At 41.5% G+C, this 25760-nt stretch overlaps 1 protein-coding gene across 10 annotated transcripts in view; it reads left to right on the plus strand.

Annotated features, from left to right (window-relative positions):
- SGMS1 (sphingomyelin synthase 1) overlaps positions 1-25760 on the plus strand; it is a 325673-nt gene that overhangs the window by 266965 nt on the left and 32948 nt on the right. For all 10 annotated transcript variants that reach the window (XM_066244178.1, XM_066244179.1, XM_066244177.1 and 7 more), the window contains one exon: positions 11090-11942. In XM_066244178.1, the coding sequence (XP_066100275.1) occupies positions 11320-11942 (623 nt within the window). In that variant the 5' untranslated portion in view covers positions 11090-11319. The remainder of the gene's footprint in view (positions 1-11089; positions 11943-25760) is intronic.

Below are 25760 nucleotides of genomic sequence, written 5' to 3' on the forward strand. Positions count from 1 at the left end.
AGCATTTCCAGGTCGATGCTTTATCCACTGTGCACCACAGGTCAGGATTAATTTTTTTTTTTTTTTTAAAAAGAGGTCTGTGTTCCAGTTTTCTTCCTGGATCTGGCCTCAGGCTATGTTTTCTGCCCAGACTTGGATCTTACAACTCCAGCTCCTAGCTGCTGGGGCCCAAGGCTGATACCCCTCTGCACTGTATGTGTTAGCTTCTATCTTTTTCACTCTAGCTTTGAAATTCCTCTTCTTTTGATGCATGGGAAGTTTTATCTATTTATTTTGAAATGGATTGTGATATTAAAAATTTAGCAGTTATATTTACATAGATTTTCATATGCTTAATGTACCAAAAAGATACATATCACTGGGGCGTGTTATAGGATGAGAAGCCGTCTCCTTTGCATTCTCATTGATTCATGTGTTCCACATACATCTATTAAGTGTGTACTGTGTGGTAGGCCCTCTAGATTCCAACACAAATGAGACTGTGCTCTCTGAAGGTGATAATCCAAAAAGAACAAAAGTATAAGGAGGGAAGAATGACATAGGAGGTGTGCAATGAATGGCATGAAGGAAACTGCTACCCAGATGAGTGTAGTCCCCGTGCTTGCAGGGAAAGGCCGGAAGGTAAAGGTAGTGGACTAGGCTGGACTGTGGAAGGCCTTGGTGTTAAGCTAAGGACTGTTGTCCAGCGTGCTGTGGGACCCATCAAGCTTTTAAGCATCAAGTGGGGAGATCACGTTATTTACAAAAAGACCCATCCAATAGCAGTATGGAAGTGGGTTGCCGTTGAGTCAGACTGGAAGCAGAATCTTAAGCAGAAGCAAACAGGGATAGGAAAAGGAGCAGATTTGAGAGCGCCTTCAAGGCGGAATCTTTAGGAATTAGTGGCCAGTTACCGTAAGTATAGTGGATGAGGTGGCGAGAGAGACACAAAGTGGCAATCCCATGGGCCAGATGCAGTTTGTATGGTTTTTTGTCTATTTTTGCCGTTAAAAAATATTAAATTTAAAGTACATTGAGTGTGGCGTGCCTTACTTGGTTTGCTCAGTGCCCTCCATTTTCTATCCTCTGTGACTTAGCTGGACTGCACTTGCAACAAAGAGTGGTGGGGCAGGGTGATTGTTCCTCATCTGTGATGCTGGCTCTGTCACCATCCCCATCCCTGGTCTCTTGACTGACCACTATTGGATTGTCTGCAGCAGAGAGGAAAAGAGGACGGATCTGGACTTTCCCTCCCGTAGATCCCTTGACAGCTCCTGTTACTATGCCTACACTCAGTGGCATCTTAGATTTCTAAACCATATTGCAGCCCTGCAGGAATGCAGGATTCCTGTTACTTTACAGACGAGTTAACTGAGGCAGTTAAACTACACCAGGCTGCCAATAAGCTTTAGAATACTTAAAAACAAGGAGAGGAGGCTCTGGCTGGGTAACTAAGTTGGTTAGAGCATCGTCCCAAAAGCCAAAGTTGCAGGTTCGATTCCCTGTCAGTAACATAGAAGAATCAACCAATCGATGCATGAATAAGTGGGACAACAAATCATTGTTTCTCTCTTCCTTCCCCTGTCTCTAAATTCAATGAATGAATTAAAAAAAGAGAGAGAGGATATTAAAAGCATGGCCTTATCTTTTTTTTAAGGCATTTGACTTCTTTATTTTCCCTGATATACTTGTGTGATAGATTCAAAGGAATCACCATCTTTTACTCCAGCTGAGCTAATGTGAAGTGGAAGGATTTTAGCTTTCATTTTGAAAGAGCAGACTGGGAAGAAAGGAAAAGAATGGAGTGAAGTGTAATTGAGATAGGGAGTCTTTTTCCCAGGCTTCTTGGGGTGGATGAGATCACCTCTGTGCACATCAGCTGAACTTGAAAGCCAGTGATTTTGAAAACATTATGTCCTAACATTCTTGAGTGTTGCTAGAGTGAGCCTGCTACCGAGGACTGTGGATGAACTAGGTGAATATTAAAATGGCCCTGCTGGTTTCAGACTTAGAGGGACAGTTAATCAGTTGAATGGGAATAGATCATCTTCAGAGTTTTGATAATTGGGTTCTGAGAATGAACTCCCAGGCAAAAGTGGGAGTGATTAGCTGTCATTTAAGCCCTACAGACTTTTCCTTATTGTACTGTCAACAAGGCAGAGTTTTCAGATGGTCTTTCACATTTGGCAGTCGGCTGGGTAGATAGATACCGAAGAAAATGTAGGTGGTAGAACAGTTGTGATAGTTTGTTGTTTTCCCTCTGGAACGATGGGAAATATCTGAAGCTAGAATGTCTTTATGCACTTAGGTTCAGATTTCAGCTTTATATTTGTTGGTGGTTTGGCTCTTCTCCTGGGACCATTCTGTTTTGGGAGTATGAGGACTTGGGAACCTAATTATACATAGAGGGCAAAGGTCCCACTAATTTAGAGAAATCAGCAAGCCTATTTCATGTTTTTAAAGAAAGCTAATGCAGGCAGCATCGATTCTTACTTTTACAATGCAGCCTACATGTTTAAAAACACAGAATGTGCTTAAAAGAAAAAGAAAAAGAATCCTTTTCTAAACACAAATTGTATGTGTTGATCAGAAAATGCTGGAAAAAATAAGAGCAGGAAATTATGTTATAATTTTATCACCCAAAGTAATAAGTTGATATACACCCTCTATACTTTTTTTCCTATGGGTTTTTGTAGTACATGCATGTTTACAAAAATGGAATCATTATATTTTGCAATCTCTATCCAATCTCTGATGAACCACGGCTTAATCTTCTGCACTTGATCTTAGCCAAAAGGCCGAGAAGTGATACAGCTTAATATTCTGTTGTATAATGATGTATTTAATCACATCTCACAGTTGAAGTTTTAGGTTGTTTCTAATTTTTTGCCATAATAAATCATTCTTTGAGTTTTCTGGTTACTAAATATTTACATTCCTTGACAGAATGACTCAAATTGAGGCTTGGGGTATGGGAAATGGAGTTAGCTGTCTTGCTGATGGCAGGGCTCTCCATGAAATTGATAGAACAGTTTTTTATTTCATACTGTCAGAGAACTAGAGCCATGATTTATAGTATACAATTGATGGGGCAGGTTTCTTGTCAATATGTTGTAGCTACTAATTTTGACAGCCAAAAATCATCTCTTTTTCTCCGGAGCATTGAGGGCTACTACATTGGAACGGGTCATTTTGGTAGGGGAGCAGAAAAAGGAAGGCTATCAGGAAACGTATAGGGCAGCTGCTGCGAAAGAATACATTTCAGATATTGTGAAATCTAAGTATCACGTCATTACATAAACAAGGTGTGGAGGAGACCACAAGATGCTATCACAGGAGGCTTTGCTAACAGCCCGAGGTTGAACAGCACAGAATGTACCGAAAGGCAAATATGTACACTTCAATGCCCATCTTTCTCATGTCTGAGCAAAATAGCTGAATGTATACTTTAGTTTAAGGAGCTGTTTCAGAAGGGCCAATTTTATCTGCTAACCAGACGGTCTATGGAATTGTGAACACTGCATGTAACAGCAATTTAAAATAAAGGACAATTTCAAGGTTAAGGCATCAAAAGTAATCTAAAATTTCCCCAACTGTAGATGGAAATGAATATGTAGGCCTCCAGCTGAGACTGTGTGATTGTTATTCTAGACATTTTTTTTTCTTCTTCAGATAAATGCAGTTTTATGAATTCTGCCTATTTCGGTTTACTCTTTAAATGCTGAATAACAGCAACAAAATTACAGCTAATTAAATTGATTTGGAGAAGAGCATTCAGGAGCTATGCAAATTGAGTCAGAGGAGAATTAAACACCTACCTCATAAGTACTTCAGCGGGCTACCTGGCCCTAAAAGGTCTAATAACTGACTTTTATGGAAAGTTCTAGAAGATGTCAAGACTTTTATCGGGACTTGAAGTGTTTACAAAAAAGTATTTCATCTGATTCATAATAATAAAAGAGTATCCCTTCTTAATTTGCATCACTCTTTAACAAGGTCTACGCATATCATTTTCTGTTATAAAATCTGAGCGAAATTATACAATATTACATGCTCACCAAATTTTGTTTTTGGATTCCGTTTATAAGCTAGTAGAGGAAAATAATGTGTATGCTCCTGTTGCTTTGCTGTCGCTCCTAGAGATTTGATGCACGAAGCAGAAAGTTTAGTTGACTGTATGCTTGTAAAACTAATTACACACGCACTACTTCCTTCTTTCATTTGCCATTATCAGCATTTAGAAACATCTGGAACCTTCCTTTAGATTCTTCACTGACATGTCAGCTTTGTTTGTTCAGTCTTGTGTCCATTTTGCCTTAAGAAAGTAATAAAAAATTCAGCTCATAATTTCATGGCACTCATTTTAAAAGTTCATTGAATCTTCGAAGAATAAATTACATTCAGTATAAAAATTTCTTACATTTTTATGTATTGCTTTATGTTTTCCAAAGCACCGTAAGGTCTGCATAAATTCCCTTATCAATGGTTTGAGCAGAAGGAGTTAGTTCATTATAGGAAACTGAGGCACTGGGGTTTGAGGTACAAGTTAATGACAGAGCAAGTAAGCAAGTTAATTAGAACTCAGATTTTCTGAGCAGCTGCTCCCACGGTAGTTGTATTGTGCATTTAGTGGTGGTCTAATTCTTGAAAATTGGTATTCAGTGTGTATTTCATATGGTAGTTTTTTTTCCCCCACAATGTTTTATTTCTAGACAATGGCAGATAAAAAGATAATACAGTGTGTCCGTAAAGTCATGGTGCACTTTTGACCGGTCTCAGGAAAGCAACAAAAGATTATAGAACTGTGAAATCTGCACCAAATAAAAGGAAAACTCTCCGAGTTTCATACCTATTCAGTGCAGTTCGATGTGGGCTCACGCACAGATTTTTTAGGGCTTCTTAGGTAGCTATCCTGTATAGCCTCTACAGACTCGTCACTGACTGATGGCCTACCAGAATGGGGTTTCTCCACCAAACTGCTCGTTTCCTTCAACTGCTTATCCCACCGAGTAATGTTATTCCTATGTGGTGGTGCTTCATTATAAATGTGCCAATATTCACATTGCTCTTTGGTCACGGATTCGAATTTAGTGAGCCACAGAACACACTGTACTTTCCTCTGTACCGTCCACATCTCGACTGGCATGGCCATTGGCTGCTCCACTGTATACATGGTGTTACGTCATCATCTGCGCATGCGCACATGCTGCCACATCATCCTGCAAAAACTGGGAGGGTTTTTCTTTTATTTGGTGCAGATTTCCCATTTCTGTTGTCTTTTGTTGCTTTCCTGTGACCGGTCAAAAGTGCACCATGACTTGACGGACACACTGTATAAAAGATTCTTTTTGAGTAAGAATGAACAAATATTTATAAATGATCTATTCAGTGGTTTTGCTTGGTTGATGTTTTTTTCATTACCAGAGTAATTGCTTTATTTTTCCTGTTTTTAGAAATCTCTCCTTGATAATGAAATAGTTTCTAGTGTGCCATGGCATATTACCTGATGGGTTTTATAATATTAAAGACTAATATATCTATTTTAAGAATTGGAGCCAAATCATATTCAGCAAATTTGTATTTCCCTAGTTAGACTATGTAAGGAATATGCTGTCATTCCTGCCTGTTATCATTTTGGATCCCATAATTTTAAAAAAAAATGTTTATTTTATTTTAGAAGGAGAGGAAGGGTGAGATTAAGAGAGAGAGAGAAAGAGAGAGAGAGAGAGAGAGAGAGAGGAACATTGATCTGCTCCTGTGTGTGCCCTGACTAGGGATCAAACTGGCAACATCTGCATTTTGGGATGACGCTCTAACCAACTGAGCTATCTGGCCAGGGCAGGACTCTAGAATATTTTTTTAAAGACATGTTAGATTGTCCTTTCTTTGTGTTCATACCTGTGAGCCTGATGTATATTTTTGCAGTGGAAGAGCCCTGGTAAGCACTTTGGATTTTTGTCTAGAACCAGGAGCATGTATGTATGAGATCTTAGACAAATTACCATCTCCCTGGTTTTTAGTTTACTTAGGTCTAAAAGTTTCAGATGAGCAAGAGTTCCAGTCCCTCTCTGTCCTTCAGACTCTGTGGTATTTTATTATAAAAAGTTTATATACAGTTTTTCATCTTCTATTCCTTCTTCCCAGTTATGAGAAATATGTCTAATGATTTAAGCCAGGGGTCCCCAAACTTTTTACACAGAGGGCCAGTTCACTGTCCCTCAGACCATTGGAGGGCCGGACTGTAAAAAAAACTATGAACAAATCCCTATGCACACTGCACAGATCTTATTTTAAAGTAAAAAAACAAAACGGGAACAAATATAACATTTAAAATAAAGAACAAGTAAATTAAATCAACAAACTGACCAATATTTCAATGGGAACTATGCTCCTCTCACTGACCACCAATGAAAGAGGTGCCCCTTCCAGAAGTGCGGTGGGGGCCGGATAAATGGCCTCAGGGGGCCGCAGTTTGGGGACCCCTGATTTAAGCTATGCATTATTTCTTAACATTCTTCCAGTATGGGTTCTGGGTGGCTTTTCTGAGTGATGGTAGCAGTAGCTGTTTTCTAAGCCCACCTTTGTGGATGTGCAAACACTTGGCATTTTTTCAGAAACAGCACAGTATAGTTCATAGTCCATCTAAATTGAGTGTGTGAGTTCAGGGGAGAGCCATGTTCTCACCCCTGCTTGCACGCGGGGGCTCTGGAGTCTGTAAGTCCACACCTTTCAGCAGTGGCCTTTGACTTACTGAATAGCTGTCCAACAGCTTACTTTCCTAATGAGCTTTCCTCCTTTTGTACCATTTCAGCATCAGCTGAAGGAAAATGTGTGTGTTTATTTTCAAAGCTTGCTTGACAAATAAAGGGTTGTTTTCTCATGAAATTTGGAGGGCTGTTTTTACTCATGTATTGGAATGGTTAGGCTTTTAAAAATGTCATTTGGAAGTGTCGGCTTCAATAAATATTTATGACATGTCACTATGACCCATTTGGGCGGCAGAAAGGAAGCAGGATGTTATGAAAAGAACAAGACATGTTTCTTGGAGTAATTAATTTCTCTTATACCTTTTTTAAATGATTGGTTTGTCACAGCAGTAGCAGCCCATGTGAAGACAGGTAGGTAGTTGGTAATTCTGTTTCCCAGAGGGAACTGAAGTGTGGAGATGTGAAAGGACCTTGTCAAAAAGGCAAGTAGCTGAGTTGGGTCTTAACTGCAGGTCCCTAACTCACAGCTGGCACTGTCTCTGCCACACCACATGCACATGACAGTTAGGTTATATTATGTGTCACAGATATTAGTGATGGACGAAATCAGGGAGGGGGAAAGAATTGTGAAGTGGAATGGTCTATGAAGTCTCTGCACAGAAAAACCTTAAAGACTGAGGGAAGAGCCTGGACTTGTTGAAGAGGAGTAGATGGGGAATTCTAAGGGACTCTCTGAAGGGGTGGACAGGCTTGTTGTCCTAGTTATTAATGGGAGCCATTTACTTCTCTTGCTGTCTCTTAGAGTTTCTCTGGCTATCAAGAACTGCCTGATGGACTCACCTTTACCTTTCCAAGATTAGTGTTCCTTTGTTTGGATGGAGGTTAGCAATACCAGAAAGGGAGAGAGAGAGAGAGAGAGAGAGAGTGTGTGTGTGTGTGTGTGTAATGTGTCTGTCTAATGGCCTAGATTGTCTCCTACCACTGGATATTTTTCTATTTTAAAGATTATTATCTCTGAAGAGGAGATTGTCTGACGGGTCCTCAATCAGGGAGAAGTAAAATAACACCTTGGCATCAGCCTGGTCTTTGTGGTTCTGAGGGGGTTTCCCCTCCTGGCAGACTTCCTGTGTTAGACAAAGGAAATAATGAAGAATCTACATGAAAAATACATGTTCATTTTTATGGGCCTGGACTTTCCACCGAAAACGTTTCTTTAGAGTTGTAGCCACTTCAAGATGTTGAGACATCCTTTGGCTGTTAACCTGATTCTCCTGAGGAGTGTTTAGGAAGAAGCTTGGGTTCTGATGCCAGGAGATCCCCTTTCCTCAGGATCTCCTGCCAGGACTCCCATTTGGCTCGTGTGTCTTGTCACTCTGGGCAGCTCTTGACAATCGCAACCTCTCTGCAGTGGTTCTGAAGTGGTCAGAGATTCTCTTTGTTTTCATATTTCTCTCTGGAGAATGCCCACCTGATTCTCCTCAACCACCAGCATTGTTTTAAAGTACTTTTCAACATCAGTGCCATTTTCTATAGCTTTCTTTTCCATATAAGGAACCATATAAGAAATGTTAAGCCATATAAGGAACATTTCTGGAGTTATTGAGCAGACATCAGTTGAGGAATTCTGAGCCCTGCTAATGTGAGACATGGTTGCTTCAGACTGAAGCCCTACCACAGTCACTCAGGCTCCTGGGGTGTCTAGACAGCCACTCACCCACAGGGCGTGTCATAGGAAACACGTACAGCAGTGTGGATGCTCAAGAGAGAGACTGCCCCACTCTTTAGCAAGGTTTATGCCATTTGACTGGTTGTTGTTCAGAGCAGGAAATCAGAAGTGTGGACGTTGTCATTCCAGAGTCAGCTTCGGGGGTTCAGCAGGGGTGAGTTTATACTTTGAAATCAGGAGACCTGAGTCCAGGTCTGGTTTGGGTCATGAGGAGTTAAGGGGAGATAGCGGGGGCAGGGGAGCAGGAGAGTCTTAATGAAGTCATTTTGAGAGATCCCGGGAAACAGTTTCTTTACTGGGGGACTTCCTGGAGCTTGAACATGTGATGTGTCACTAGGAGAGATTATGCTGTGTGGTTCCCAGGCTTATCTGGATTGTTTTTTTTAAACGAGCATTTTATCTGATTATTATTCCACAAAATGTATTTAAGGAAATACTGCCATCAGTAATTTCTAGCTCCTAAATCTACAAGTCTGTGCAAGTGTTTTTGTAATTAACACAACATCCATCATTTGAGGAAAAAAAGAGTCCTCTGTTGGGCAGGTGTTTTCATAGTGAGATATAGTGGACAGTAGCTATTAGATATGATAGAAAATATAAGAAAGAATAGGATATGAATGCCAACAGACCTCCTTTAGAGCTAGGTCATGTATCATCAACTTCCACATTTGGCTTTTTAAGTACCAACAACAATCCTGTGAAGGAGATATTTGATTATAACCATTTTACAGATGAGTAGCTGAGCTAACCTAATGCATGGGAGATGCTGAGTCAAACTGCAGCCTCCCTTCCACGGAAGGCCGTGTTACAGTAACAAGGCTTTGTTATAGAGCTAGCTAATTTAGTTTAACTTTTCTTGTGTGAGGGCTAAAAAAAATATTTTTCCCCATCTACTAAGTTCTTCTAAGGCTAGGCCAATAATCAGATTAACAGAGAGATTAACAGGAGAAAAATCAAGTTTTTAATACATGAACATGAGGAATTCACATAGGTATTAAAACTCCAAAGACACTAAGATAACATCGAGTACAGGTGACATTTTGGACAAAGGAGAAAAAGGAGGGGAGGGGCCTTGTGTTTCAGCAGTGAGAAGGGGTGATTTACAGCAGGGGTCTCCAAACTTTTTACACAGGGGGCCAGTTCACTGTCCCTCAGACCATTGGAGGGCTGCCAAATACAGTGGTCCTCTCACTGACCACCAATGAAAAAGGTGCCCCTTCCAGAAGTGCAGTGGGGGCTGGATAAATGGCCTCAGGGGGCCGCATTGCGGCCAGCGGGCCGTAGTTTGGGGACGCCTGATTTACAGGGAGCTGAGGGAACAGGGAACACACATGCAGACGAATTCTTGCTGGGTGACTCAGAACCAGTGGGAAACGGGATAGTTAGCCAACAGATCCCTGTATGAAGCCTTCCTAATTATGACACTTATGCCAAGGGATATATGCTAAGATTTCATTCCTGGAGCTGGTTTTTTTTTTAATCTGTATCTCTTGGGCAGAAAAGGGGTAGGGCCAAAGTTCCTTGGGAGTCCTGTTTCTTAATAAGCGGCTTAAAATCATTATTCCAAAAAGGCAGCTCTCAGAGTAGCAAAACTTTAGTCCTTGTACTTGATTTTCCTTTTAAATGATTGTTACAAAAGTAATGCACACTTATTCAAGAAAAATAGGTGGAAGAAAAGTAAAAAATGCCCCAGGCCTGTCACCAAGTATAATTTCAGTTAAGATGTGATGTATTTTTTCCTAATTGTTTTATGCAAATGTTATGTTCATTAACCATAGTTGTGTTCAAATAAGAATAACTACATTAATAATAAATAAGTTTATATTTATACTTATATACATTTATAAAGTTTTGAATTCTGCTTTTGAATCTTCCCTGCTTTGTGAGTCAGTTCTTGCCACATACGGCTAAGTATGTTAATAAACAGTGCACTGGACTCAGAAACTTAACTTACAGCTCTTCCATGCAGGCTGCCACTTGACCATTGGCAAGTTTCCTGACCTTCCTGGAACTTAGGTTCCAACTTTATAAATGAGGGAGTTGAATCAGATCACTGATTTGGGGATTCCCCAGAACGCCCTGTGGGCTGAGAGGGGAAGAGTCATCGGAGCGGACTTCACTGGTCCTTCACTCCCTCCGTGTTTCAACCCAAGCAGCTGCGTCTGTAACACTTTTATAGATTTGGGGGTCCACACACATTTGGAAAAGAGGATTCATTGTTTTTTTGTGTGTGAAAAAAATAGAAAATTCTTGGATCAAATTATCTTGAAGCCCAGCATTTCTATGGTGTCTATTAAGTTGCTGTATGTTATCTATCTTTTAAAACATTTCTTTACCAGTAGAATAGTAAGTAAGCAAATCTGCCATCTTCTTTCAGATGATCCCAGGGAGCACGTGCACACAGAATAACTGATCCGTACTAAGCTGTTTCATAGCACTGTTGAATTATTTCTTAGAAAACGCATCATTGACTTTATCCATTGTCAGCTCTATTTAATATTCTTTCAGGAAAGACTAACCAGGGAATCAGTAGTCCCTTAAACTAATACATGTCTGAGAACTACAGACTTTTATCAATAACTGGTTTTCTATTTTCCATATGCATATTAAGGTTTTGCATTTTGAGGGGATTGATTTGGAAGTCCGAATATCTTGACTTTTCCTCTTTCCTCCACAGAAGGAAGAACCTTGTTGAAAAACGAGGTAAATGAATGCTTGGGAACTCAAGAACCCTGGACAGCTACATGAGGTGTTTAAAAACTGCCCTGTCCATCTTGCCACCCAAGTCTCTGTCATGAGGCCCAACAGGATGAGTACGCCACGGAGGGACAGCGTCCTGCTCTGTAGGAACGGTGACTGCTGACCTGCCGGGAGCCAGCTGGGGACTGCTCACTGTCTGCCAGTACAATGAAGGAAGTGGTTTACTGGTCACCCAAGAAGGTGGCAGACTGGCTGCTGGAGAATGCCATGCCAGAATACTGTGAGCCTCTGGAACGTTTCGCAGGCCGGGACCTGATCAACCTGACCCCGGAGGATTTCACAAAACCCCCACTGTGCCGAGTCTCCTCCGACAACGGGCAGCGGCTCCTGGACATGATCGAGACCCTGAAAATGGAGCACCACATCGAAGCACACAAGAACGGCCATGCCAACGGGCACCTCAGCATTGGCACCGACATCCCTGCACCTAACAGCAGCTTCAGCATCAAGGTCAAACCCAACGGGATGCCAAATGGGTACAGGAAGGAGATGATCAAGATCCCCATGCCAGAACCGGAGCGCTCCCAGTACCCCATGGAGTGGGGCAAGACTTTCCTGGCCTTCCTTTATGCACTTTCCTGTTTCGTTCTCACCACAGTGATGATCTCGGTCGTCCATGAACGAGTGCCTCCTAAGGAGGTGCAGCCTCCACTACCGGACACGTTTTTTGACCATTTTAACCGGGTGCAGTGGGCCTTTTCTATTTGTGAAATTAACGGCATGATCCTTGTAGGACTCTGGTTGATTCAGTGGCTGCTCTTAAAATACAAGTAAGTAAAGTAAAAGCTCTTAGATTCAGTGATTGAGGAGTAGGCACTGCAGAGGTCTAATACGGAGTGTTTGGAAATGAAATGTATGAAGCAGTGGAATCAAAGCATATTACTCCCCCACTTTTTTTTAAAACTACATACATACTCAACTAAAGCTCTTGCAGCTTTAAGAAAATGCCATGTTTGTTGCCTGTTTTGTACAGGAGTGTATGGAATGGTGAGTAAGGTTGTTTGAGATGCTGTTCTTCTGTTCTCATTCCACAGGAAGGAAAACCTTCAGATGCTTTACAAGAATATATACAGATTATTGAACCTCAGATAAACCATCCAGTCTTGTTGGTGTTAACCTATCAAATAAATTGTTGACAATTGATCTAACATCTGGAACCTTAGTAATGTGTATTTAAAGAGGTTTCACCCCTGAAATTCAGAACAGCTATTCCAGAGTGGTTTGGGCTTTTGGGAAAATCATACCCTCAAGGAATGACTTTGTGTAGATGCAGTGCAGATGAACCTGTGTGGCTTCTCACCTTCTAGGATGTGTAGCAACTAAAGCAATATATGGCTATTCCATTTCAGGATTTTTAATAGGCACCTTCTTTTAGTGTCTGGTGGATCTAAAGTGGCTTCCATTTCCCTAGCTCTAAAATGAACATAGATCACCTCAAGCAAGCTGTGTGCTTGGAATGCCTGCAGCAAATGAAACACCTACGTGTCCCTCGTCATTGGTGTCTGATTTTCCTATACCGGAGCATCTTGGTGGCTTCCATGCATGCATGGGAGTTGGAAACTGATTGGTTAAGGAATGAGTTTCTCTGTAATGGACTGTTCTTCATGACCCACAGTATGGTTGAATATTAGGGAAATCATTATAAATCTAGAAAACAAAGTACAGGCAGAGTTTATGCTGAACTTAATCTATCAGAAATGATTAGTATTTTCTTGGTATGTTTATAAGGACTTGCAAATTACGTATCTGCAAATAGAAATGAAAGCAATTCCTGGCTCTGCCAGGAAAGACCTCTCTTAACTTCTGTAAAGGAAGTTGTTTAAGTGGCCAGTGTTCATTAGGGACTGGTTTGGCAATCCTAGAGATTTAGCTAAATTTGAAATGATGACCTGGGCTGCATTTAATTTTATGGAAGACCTTTTTTAGTTTGCTTTAGTTTGAAGAGGCTAAATAGATAGGAATAGACTTTAAAAGTGAGATGCTTCAAATTTATTAAGTACATTCTGTTGGCTGCCAAACTTAAGTTTCTGCTTTGACTTTTAAACTTTTAACTTCTAAACTTCTTTTCTTAAAAGCATGTTAGGAAAAAAAGTGCCAGTAATTTTTATTTAATGGGTCAAAGTCAAGTTAAGTTTTCTGAGTTTTTCCCAATGTTTGTTGTTTTGTTTCTGGTTTTTCATCAAAATTTTTACATGCAAGCAAATAATTTACTGACACAGAATATAACTTTAGGTTAGTCATATGATCATGAGTCCAATTTTTCACAAAACTGTGAATTTTAAATATTTTGTTCTTGTTCTAGGGAAGTATCCTAACCATAGGCCTAATTTACTTTAAATATATTACTGTTTGTATTCTCTTAGCAGGGACTTTTCTCATATCTGTTTTGCTTTAAGCTTTCTAATTTCAAGTTTTACTGGTTCTTATTGCCAATACTGTAGTCACTTGTATATTTACATTGTTTGATAGCAACAAATCAGTTGGTTTGTGCCTTGGACAAAAATAACCCAGTGCTGGGGTGCAGGCCACCTGGGTTCCAGCCCAGCCGTGCCCTAACATGCTGAGCGGTGTGGGTGACTCAATCTCGGGAGGCTGGTTCTTCTCACAGGTGCTATGAGAGCTTCTCAGTCTAGATGATTTCTGTTGTTCTATACAACTGTTTTGTTTTTATTCTAACATGATTGAATGGGCCAGTTATGTTAGAATATTATGAGCTGAAGAGCTTTTTTTGTCCAGAAGACATGTAACTAAGGTATTCTTTAAAGTCCTCTCTCTGGTTTCCACGTTGACAGGATAGGGACATGGGAAATGGAAGCTGCCTTCTGTTATGATAATCCTATGCATCCCCATCCCCTGTCCTTCTACTGGGACATATTCCTGGTTTCCCGTCTGCCTCCTTGAGGCCTGTCCTCAGTGTACGTGGCACACCAGACATGTAAGAGGCAGGAGGACCTGCAGCGGGTATTGACGAAACACCTTTCCCTAGCTCTCCTGAAGAAGACGGAAATGTTCTGTCATGTCAGAGACCCCTTGTTTCTAGTTATTTGCCTGTTACTCTGTAGCAGTTTTATTGACCCAGAATGCTGGGGAAAGGAATTTTTTTTTTTTTTTGTATTTTTCTGAAGCTGGAAACGGGGAGAGACAGTCAGACAGACTCCCGCATGCGCCCGACCGGGATCCACCCGGCACGCCCACCAGGGGCGACGCTCTGCCCACCAGGGGGCGATGCTCTGCCCCTCCGGGGCGTCGCTCTGCCGCGACCTGAGCCACTCTAGCGCCTGAGGCAGAGGCCAAGGAGCCATCCCCAGCGCCCGGGCTATCTTTGCTCCAATGGAGCCTCGGCTGTGGGAGGGGAAGAGAGAGACAGAGAGGAAGGAGGGGAGAGGGTGGTGAAGCAAATGGGCGCTTCTCCTATGTGCCCTGGCCGGGAATCGAACCCGGGTCCCCCGCACACCAGGCCAACGCTCTACCGCTGAGCCAACCGGCCAGGGCCGGAAAGGAAATTTTTGGTTATAGACTATTGTGTTGAACAGAGAGTTCATCTTTCCCTATTTTTCTGCTTGACTTTCCTGAGTCTTGACCCATTTCCCCCAAACTCCGCCAGGAGGTCTGCCACTTTGGAAGCACATTGCACACTACTCGCAGTTAGCTTGTTTGGCCAGTAATCCCAAAGGGGAATTTTGTTTTGATTTTAAGAGTCTTAGAGCCCTTTAAAAAATTAGCTTATTTCTTTTTTGCTTCTCTGTCTTCTACTTGTTAGAGAAGAATCTAAGCTGAAACTGAGAAATGGGGTCACTAGAATTTGAGCAACATTAACAGCAAATCCTTCAGCCAGATGTTTGAGGTGCTGGGAAACCTTGATGCTGAATTTGTGACATTGACATTTTAAAAAAATTTTTTTAATTCATTTTTAGAGACAGAGGAGAGAAAAAGAGAGAGAGAGAGAGAAGGGGGGAGGAACAGGAAGCATCAACTCTCATATGTGCCTTAACCGGGCAAGCCCAGGGTTTTGAACCAGCGACCTGAGCATTGCAGATCAACACTTGATCTACTGTGCCACCACAGGTCAGACACAACATTGACATTTGGGTCCATCCTTATGTTGTGTGTAATTATCCTTTACTGCTAATGTAAGTTTAGTTTTTTGCATTTAAATTTTTTTTGCTTCTTTTCATTCTTAATATCTCCCCCTCATGTCTGTATGTATATATGTTTATATATACATATATCCACATGGAATCTCCATGACATTGCAAAACAGAAAGCAGCAAGAATGCCTGTTTGATTTTTTTAAATTGTCAATAATGTTGTCTCCCCGTTTAGAATTGGACTTTCAAGCCACTGACTAGGAAAAATTCCTGGGAAATCTCTGCATGTGTATCAGACTTCACTGCAAAACAGGTATCCCTTGTTTTAAGAAAGCATGATAAAGACTGTTAAACTTGCAGAATTTGTAAGGACTTTTCATGCATGGCAAAGTCACAGCCAACACATGCCACCTCTGTGTGATACATGTGGCTGGTAGGGTGCTGTGAACACCTGGTGAAGAAAAAGGCCAAGGAGAAGGATTGTAGAACTTCCAAGTCAAGGGTTTTGTAGCCACCAAAGAAATCATATGGCTTAGTATGGTGATCATAGTCCCTCAAACTCAACTTGTCTAATGCCAGATTTATCGTCTGTATCTTCCAACTTATTCTTCCTCCTATGTGGGAAGTGGCACTTCCTAGAAACATAGAACTTCTCATTTCCTTTTATACAAATGCAAAGTTCTGTCAGTTCTAATTTCAGATTTTTACCTCTGTTCATTTCTACTTAGTGATGTATAGTGGATGGTCTGATGGAGGCCCAGCTCCTTGTGAAGCTTGGGGTTCTTCATAATCGGGCCCTAGTTTGTCCTGCCTTATCTCTAACTTCTCCACAGTTTCCCTTGAACACTTGAAGTTTATATCACGTTCCATTCTATTCCTTGTATATGTCTCCGCTGCTAGATTTTAAGTTTCTCAGGGGAAAAGACAAGAGCCTATTTGTCATTCATCTTTATATCCCACGGTCCAGTACAGAGTCTGCCAGAGGAAATGCTCACTTAGAGTGCATTTATTCAGCCCTGGCCAGGAACTCGGTTAGCACATCATCCCACTTAGCCAGGGTTGTACGTTCGATCCCCGGTCAGGGCACATATAGGAATCAACCAGTAAATGCATTAATAAGAGGAACAACAAATCCATGTTTCTCTCTCTCTCTCTCTCTCTCTCTCTCTCTCTCTCTCTGTCTCTCAAATCAGTTTAAAAATTTTATTTTAAAAATTCACTTATTCATTCAACTTCTGTTTACTGAGCAACGTTCAATGTGCAAGGTGCTGTTGTAGACCTGGGTGCTGCTGTGAGCAGAGGCCCCCAAGGCACCTGTGGGGCTTATATTCTGGCTCGGCTGAAATGGGCAGTAAGCAAATGAATAATACCAGGTAGTGATTAGGGAAATAAAGAAAAAGGAGGGCATTTAATAGGTTAGAAAGTGTCGGGGATGGTGGTGAGGGGGTGGTGTTTTAGAAAGGGTGTTTGGAAGAGGTCTCTAATGAGGTGACGGCTAAGCAGACACCTGAATCAAATGAGGCAAACACCTCATGCAGGTGTTTGGGGCCAGAGCATCCAGGAAGGAGACAGCAAGTGCACGATCCCTGAGACTTACCTGAGAACAGCTAAGGGCCGTGTGGCAGAGTGAGCTTGGGGACCGTGGTGACCCATGGAGGTCAGCAGGTTGTGGATGGTGGGTCGGGGAGGCATTGTCAGCCAGGGCTAAGTATCATATATAGTTTGGGTTTTGTTCCAAGTGTGATAAGTCATGAGAGAAGAATGGTATGAACAGATTTGTACTTTGAAAACTTCACTCTGGCTACAATATGGAGAAGAAGGAAGCATGAGGGGAAGTGGGAGACTGGTTGGGGACACCAATGTGCCCACTTTCTAAACTATTCTATGCCTTTTTTTCTTCAGTTCCCTAATCACATTGTAGTCCAGGTGGGAAATGATCGCTACATAGACTGGTAGCATTTGGCCAATGAATACATTTGTGCTGAGGTTGATGGCGAGTTGTAGTTTCTGTCGCACTTAGAGCTGCTTCCCTTTTGTAACTATAGTCTGCTTTCTGCTGTAGTATCTTTCTCAGGCAAGGTTTCTGGGTTTCTCTGTGAATCCCTGGATTTTCTGTGGAATGTAATGGGGAGATAGAATTCATTAACTTGGGAGTGCTCACAGCTTGGCTGGAATATACTTAATTTCAGAGCAAAGCCATGTTATGTGTATATCCTGGTACATGTTGTCTACCATGGTGTCCTTTCAATCAGATGTTTGCCTGAAAGAAGTAGTACAGGTCAGTGGAGAAGGCAGATTGTGTAAGGATGAATTCGTGTTGTAGGATATATTGGTCCGTTGGTGTTGAGAAGATTTGGAGAAGGAATAAAAGGAGCCACTGGGGAGTTAGGATGTGGGGCACAATGGACACAGCTCAGTGACTGAGGCTTTGGACATGAGGTCGAACATTCTGGCATGAACAGTTGTATAGAGCTATAGAAAGACTGATGGAGCGAGCAGTCACTGAGTAGGTTCTTGGAAAATAGATCCCACGCCAACAGGGAAGGAGCTAGGGAAGGGAATGGCGTTAGCAGATCCTGCTTGTGACCTGTCCTGACATCTCTGTTCAGAACTGTTCCAGGGACTTTGTCTTTCCCACTGAAAGGAACAGACACAATCTTCCAGTGTGGCTTTTCTAGGATTACACTGAGAGTACTGGGATAAATTTTTAGATGTTTGGCAGCAGTATGTGTTATATCTTCAAAGACTGTTTAAGAAAAGATTTATTTTATATTTTTTTAAGACTTTATTCATTTTAGATGGAAGGAAGAGCAGGAAGCATCAACTCCCATATGCGCCTTGACTGGGCAAGCCCAGGGTTTCAAACTGGCAACCTCAGCGTTCCAGATTGATGCCTTATCCACTGCACCACCACAGGTCAGGCTATTTTGTATTTTAACTTTTGATAGATGCTCTGGCTTTAGGGATTTTATGTTAGGTGGGTATCTGCCAACATAAAGGTTATCTACAGCATTTAACTCTCTTCTGTGACTGCAGTCTGATTTCCGAAGACATAATGCTGCACTGATTGGTGACTGCTGTTCTAGATGCTAACTTGATTATTTTGGGGTATTTTTTTATTCAGCAGACTAGACTCTCCACTAACATTTCTCATTTTACTCCACTGTAATTCCATCAGCGTTTCTTTTCACGTTAAGTTGATTGGATCAACGTGCTCATCTCTTCCCTCTTCTAATACCCAAGGTAGTTAATAACCACAGTTATTGCCAATATTTTTTTCAATTGTTTTTAAGTCTTTGATGGTTGTAATTAAGTTTTTAAAAGCACTGGGTATAGAGCATTTGATATGAAGCAGGTCTCTCCAGGTTCCTATTCAATAAAATTTACTTTCCAAGTTCCAGAAGAGCCTTTGCTTCAGGATGTTTTATATTTTATTGTAAATTGACCTTATACTGTCGACCACAAGAACAGTCTCCAATGGCGCTTCAGGCCATCTTTACATTAAGCTGTTTTTCAAGAGTTATTGAAGACTGCGTGTTAAGGATGCAGACACAAGCAGAAAAACAAGGCTGTGTAGAGGTTATCTTTTAAGGGATTTGTTTGTTCTCATTGTAATATCTCAGTTTTTGAAAGTATATGTTGTTCAAACTCTATCCAAGTATAAACCCATGAGGACAAAAATTCCCTCATGTGACTGAAGCTGTTGGGGGCACCTGTCCCATTATCTATTGGCTGGGAAGCTGTCACCCTCTTCTCCAGCAGTAAAACAAGACAAGAGTTCGGGCATCTCAGGTGCTTGTGCAAAGTCTCTTTTCTTCTTACTCATGCTATCAACAGTCACTCTCATCATATCCAAATGGCAGGTTCCAGACCAGCTCGTGTTTGAGTAACAAGAATTTGTTTGTGTGCATTGTGGCAATTGATCCAAATACCCTCAAAATAAGCAGTGTTATTCTCTCTCAGAGAAAATGACCGAGATTCAGAAAAGCTGAAGACTTGCCCAAGGTCCCACATGGTATATTTTGGGGACTGAGGAACTTTAGTATAAATCCAGTCTAGGTCCTGGTATAACAGGCACCTGTGCTCTGGAAATGGGTTTTCTTAGAGCTCCAGTGGCATGGATTCCGTGTGGAGCATAGTACAGATAGAATGAAGATAGATCAGTTCATTGTTTGAGAATGAGGTTTATATGTCATATACCATCTGGGTCACATGTACATTTGCCCCAGAAGGGACCGGCCAACCCCAAGAGCTGTTACATATTACGTTTCACCCTCATTTGTAGCAAATGTACTTTGCTCTGTCCTAACTGACTGCTACAATCTCCTGTAACTTCCTAGACATAGCGTGAGCCCTCCTCACTATCAGCCTAGAATATCCCCTTTGCCACCAACTTCAGTCACAATTTTTTACTAAACACCACTGACCAGATGTGCCAAACTTTATTCTTTTTCTTTCAGTTTCTAGGAAGTTTTCTGCTCTGTGACCCATTGTCCATCGGAACTGTAGAGCCTGGGCTGAGGTCCTGGTATCTGTCCTTTCACAGGGACTGTCCCTGTCCCATTCCCAAACGTTTTGGACTCCGAGGCTTTTGCAGGCCTCTGCTTCCCCTCCTTTTCCCAGGGGCATTGCCTGGATTGGGAAGAACAGTCACTGTCGAGGCTAGGATGGCAGATCCAGGCCCAGGCTGTATTACTTCTTAGTCACAGGCTAGCTAACTGGTGATCTTATCTGCTTTCACCTTTTCTACTTTTTACCAGTTTAGGTCCCAAGACCTAAATAGTCATGTAGCCTTAGGACTTACAGGGAAAATAGATTCACTCTCAATTCAGTAATTCCAGCAATTTGGCTTTTAAATCACAATAAATATTATAAGGGGGGAGAGCAAAAAGAAAATACATAGGTACAATAAATTAGTTTTCCTGAGTTAATTTTTATTTATAACATCAAAGAAAACTGAATAATTCTTCTTGCTTGTAGGCAGATTAGAAGACAAAGATAAACAAACAGATAAAAGTTACTCATCTTAATGCCAGAGGTAAATGGTAATGGTAATATTTGGGTTCATATCTCTTTTGATGCTTTTGTTTATGCTCATTTATTCATAATCTATATATGTATGTCCTTTTAAATGTTATAATACTTCATACCTTCTATTTTATATCATGCCCAGGGATTATCTCTTTCCCTTGTCTCTTAAAAATAAAGCATTGTGAATGTCTGTTTAATTACTTGAAAATGACCATATCTGCCCCTTCCAGCCTATTAGCAGTTAAGCATTCAGTTATACTGAAAATCTTACTAGTTTAAGATCATTCGGGCTCTATAGCCCCCTACTGAGAGAATTGGGCCAAGTTGCTTAAGTTCTATAGTAGCGTTGTTTCCTCATCTACAAAATGGGTATGGTAAAATAGTGTCTATCTCAGCGTTGTTGTGTGGGTTGAGGGAGATAATAGGTACAAAGCACTTGACCAAGTCCCTGGCATCCCCCTGGTTTCCCAAACCTGTACTGCTCCCATCCCATCTGAGTAAACAGCGTCACTGTTCTTCCAGGCTCTCAGGCCAAACATCTTGGTTTTGTTCTTGGTATTTGCTTCCACCACATCTGGTCTGTCTGTTAACCTCACTACTTCTCACTATGTCTATTGCTGTCCTAGGTCTAACCACTGTCATTTCTTACCCGGGGTGCCACAGGAACCTCCTGCTAGTTGCTCTGTTTCTGTTCTTACTTTCTTTAAGTCACTTGTCAAGTTGGCAGACAGACTCTCTCTCTATAAAAGTAAATTGGAGTATGTTACTCTCTTCCCACCACATGGAGCTTTAGGGTCCAAGTTCTCATGGCGACCAAGGAGATACCATCAGAAATGGTGCTGTTTACTCCCAGACCTCAGGTGCTCGTGCCCTGCACTCCCAGTCCCCCTTGCTGGTGAGCAGACACCCACACATGCTAGCCTCCCAATTGGAATCTTCTCCCCCGGATATCCTCATGGTTAACTTCCTCATACACCGGAACACCTTCTCTGACCAATGTAGCCCGAATGAGATTCTCACTTAATTTTATGCTTTAGCAAGTACCTAACTCGCTCTGTGTTTTACTTATTTATCTTATGTGTTGTCTTCCTCCGCTAGAACGTAAGCACCACAAAATAGGCTGTTTGTCTGTTCTGTTCACCACTCTATTTCCAGTGCCCAGAATAATGCCTAGCACACATAGTTTTGTTATATGAATAAATGAATAAAAATAGCAACAGTTAACATTTTTGAGTGTTGCTAGTTATTGTGCCTAGAACTCAATAAATGTTAGCAGCTGATGGTAATATATAGGCTTATGTTTTTAAAAACCTGCTGTTAAAAATGAGAGTGTGTTTCTTTTAAGGGTAATCCATTACCCCAAGAGCAAATATTAATCATTCAGTTCCACTAGCTGTGACTAGACAAGCCCCTAAGACTGTGATTCAGGTGGGTAAGTTTTGATGAAGAGAAGGAATGAAGAAAGATCTGGGTAAACATATACATATTTGCACTATATATTACATATTTGTATAATATATATATTATTTATGCTAATAGCCTGAAATACCAACAAGAGATACACAGGGGGTCCTCAGATGACCACACAGTTCCATTCCTATGACAGTGACGTAACCCAAACTTTGGTGTAAGTCAAAACACACCCTAGCCTAAGACACTTACCTATCCTAACACAGCTGTAAAATCATAGTCTAGAACATAAAAGTACAACTAAACCACAGAAAAAAGAAAATTACATAAATGTACTGTACACTGTACTGTAGTAACAGAAAAAATGAGTTTAAAAAACAAATTTTTACCTTTATTCCTGTGGTTGGCTTGCACCCTGGAAGGGGCATTGCAAGGTGGGAGAGAGTGACCTATTGGGAGGAGGAAGCTAGAGAGGCAGGAGAACCTGCAGAAGGTGCTGGAGACACGGGCAGATGAATCAGGATTGCCTAAGGACCAGGCAGGAGATGCTGGAGATGATTCTACCTGTACTACAGGCGTTTCATCTCGAGAAGCAGCTGATGGAGAGGATGCAGGATCTGTTGCAGGCCTCTCTACCTCCTTAAAGAATTGTTCCAGGCTAGTCTGGAAGGTTGATGACTTCTTTTCCAAAATCTGCCTATAGCATTACAAGGCATCCATAACAGCTCTGTAGACCTTACTGAATCTGTCATTGCTGTCCCCAGCCTGAAATTTTGCCAACTCATCTCTATCATAGAAAAATCTTCTGCCAAACCCTTGGTAGTAAATCTCTTGGGTTCTGGGGTTTCTATCTCTTTTTCTTCAATCAGCTGCTTCTCCAGCTGAATGAAGTCCTCAGTAGACAGCTCCTCTCCATGTGATGCCAGTAGCTCTGTGAAATCCATCGTGATGGCTTTCCTGTTCTTCGAAGCATTGACTTTCATTTAAGAGCCATGATAAGGGACAAAAAGTTGCCAAAGCAACACGAACGGAACACTTGCGCTTTTGGCAGTTCAAAATGGCATAGGGAAGCGTACTGGGGGACGCCAACTCCCTCCCCACTCATGTGCTGTGTTACTGCGTGTTCTTCCGCCACGCACAACCAAACTAGTTTGCTCACGTAGTCCGTAAGTACAGCACTAACAGCTTAAGCCACAACACTCACATCTCAATTTTTTTAAAGTTTTTATGGGAATGAGCGTTGTGAACTTGAGTCGTCGTCATATGTCAAGACTGTCATGATCTGAGGATCCCCTGTAACTCCTTTTGTTTTATACATAGGTATTTGGTAGTTTGTGGGTGATCGTTGATTTTAATTCTTCATAACTGTCTCAGCTCATATTGATGTTTTTTTTCAGTACTTATAAAGTAACATTATTTCTTTACCTTTATGTTACAATCTGTATTTAACCCCAAAATAATATTTTTTTAAAAGATAAGTTGAACAGAGACAATTTTATAATGTGATCTGTTCGTGGCAAATTCCCTAAACTGGTAGTGATCATTTCCCAAACTTAATCAACTGTTGCAGTATATCGCAGATTTTTTACATTGGGTTTAGAAGAAAAGTCTAAGCCACTGCTTTTTTTAAACTTGACAGTCTCGTGAAAAGAGCAGCTAATTGAAAGTCTAGTTTTGTGTAGCCTGATTGTTGCTCCATGCTCTAGTATTCATACTCTTTACACCTTAATTTTTCCTTCTATAAAAAGGGGTAATAATATATATGTTAAACAGGAATGTGGCTAAAAATTTAACACCAAAGATGTAAAAGCTCCTTAAGTTGGATTTCTAAATGGCCCAAAGGCCTTGTACATATAGAGACATGTTTCTGGGCTCCGTGCGTGGGTACGGCTCAGCAGTCAGCTGGATTCACAAAGCATCCGTCCGTGGGTCTGCAAGAAACATGAAATGAATTACTGGTCTCCTAAGAGAGCATATATATTTTACTTTTCTTTTCATTCTGCAGCATTTATTCTTCCCTTTTCAGTTGCTTTGCAAATATTTCCTTGGCATTTTCTTTCCTGAAGTACTGAGTTAAGCCTGGGTTTTCATGCCTGGCCATCTGGAGCAGGTGAGGCTCCTGTGATGGGTAGAAAGCACATTCAGGGCAATGTGAGGACCAGGGAGGAATGGGAGGAAGACCACAGAGACCACGGTCCCGGGCTCCAGGGAGGTACAGTCGAAGTTCAGTGAATGCTGTAGCAGTCTCTGAGTATTGTAAATTAAAATATGAGTCCAAAGAGGATGCAGGGTGAGGGATAGGGCAGGTTAATTCTGGCGGATAAATGGAAGAGTTTAAAGGGCAAACATTTATGGGAAGAAGCAGGTCAGGACTAGCAGGGGCAGTAAGAAGCAAAGCTGTACAGTACGAAACTGTTACCAGTATCACAGGGGCCATCAGAAATCTTCCTGAGACTGAACAATGACTAAAGCACAGCTTTGTTTAAGAGCTGCCTCGATGGAAGGGGCACAACCCTCTGTTAGTAATGGTGTTGCCAGTCTCACCATTAAAAACACCATAAAATAGAGATAGTTGTGAAGTGATTTGGAAGATGAAGTAGCTTTATCCACTTGGGGGCATTTGGAAGGCTCCATGCAGAGGTGGTATTTGAGGTGGGTTCTCTGGATAAGATCATAGTAGTTGGGATAATGGGAGAGGCCAGGGAAAGGTACTTACTGGCAAAGGCAAGAAACCGGGGTTTAGGAAACAGTGAGCCTGGGGCGGTAGGAATTAAAGGGAGGAAAGTAGATGTAAGAAACTCTTTGGGGTTGGCTTCAGCATAATGTGGGTGGGATGGAGGGACGACTGGGATGATGAAGAAATGGAAACAGGTGAGATAGGGAGAATCTTTAGGTGGTCCCTCTGAGACTGGAATGACTGGCATTGTTCTAAGAGATCAGGCTGAGGAAATGAATAGCTGTCACAGAGGTCCTACCTGAGGCTGGAGGGACTTTGCATGGCATGTTCAAAGCACACCACAAGCATCCAACCGAAGCTGGACTCTAGGGAGGTTGAGGAGAAGCGACCAAATCATCACGGGCCTCATGAGCTTGGTGAAGGATCTGGGTTCTATCAACATACATTAAGCAACCATTGGAGAGTTTTAAAGGGCACACACTATATCACTGTTCTGGCTGCTCTATGGGGAGTGGATTTTTGGGAGACATGAGTGGAACTAGGGACACCAGGTGGAAGGTCATTGTGGAGAATGTTGAGAAGTGGACGACAGGTCAGAATGACTGCTTAAACCTGGGGTCAGGAGGTGATGAGCAAATCTTAAGTGGGTGCCGACGCTGCAGACAGCGGCACTGAACAAACGAGGCACTTAATGTTGGGTGTCTAGGAGGATTTTTCAGTACTTTAATAACTAATACAGTTATTAAATTATTATTAAAATGTTTACCTTTTAGAGTTCTGGATCAATATGAAATGTAAAACACTAAGTGAAAAGTCTGAATTAAGTAGATTTTGAGATGTAACTTAAAGGTAATAGAACGTTTGCTCATCTATAGAGGTACACAGCTGTATAGTTTCAAAATAAAATTGGAATTTCTTACACAAGTTGAGTCAATTTCCTGAATCCTTTTGTCTTGTGTAATATTGATATTTCAGCTTGAGCTCTCTGAACCACCATTTCCCCATCTGTAAAATAAGGATTACAGACATGCATTGCAGGTTGTTGTAAGAATTAAATGGCACAGAGCTTAGTATATAGGAGAAATCTGGCAAAACTGTAGCTACTAGTAATGACACCATGGGAAATAACTCAATGGCATTTCTCTGAATTCATAGGAAAGAGATACCCTTTTCCTCCTTTTGCTGATGAGGAAAACTCATTTTCAGGATAACTAACTGAGATGGGCCTGGTCAGCACATTAGGTCTGTGTTAAAGGTGGAGCTTGTATTTGTATAAAGATGAGCTCAGTGATGCCTGGGCCATGTAGCATGTCCTGGAATCATAATCAGAGACCTGAAATGCACCAGCATCAGTGACGCTGCAGAGACATGGGCCTTGGACT

Source organism: Saccopteryx bilineata, chromosome 9 (assembly GCF_036850765.1).
Source record: "Saccopteryx bilineata isolate mSacBil1 chromosome 9, mSacBil1_pri_phased_curated, whole genome shotgun sequence".
Lineage (NCBI taxonomy): Eukaryota > Metazoa > Chordata > Mammalia > Chiroptera > Emballonuridae > Saccopteryx > Saccopteryx bilineata.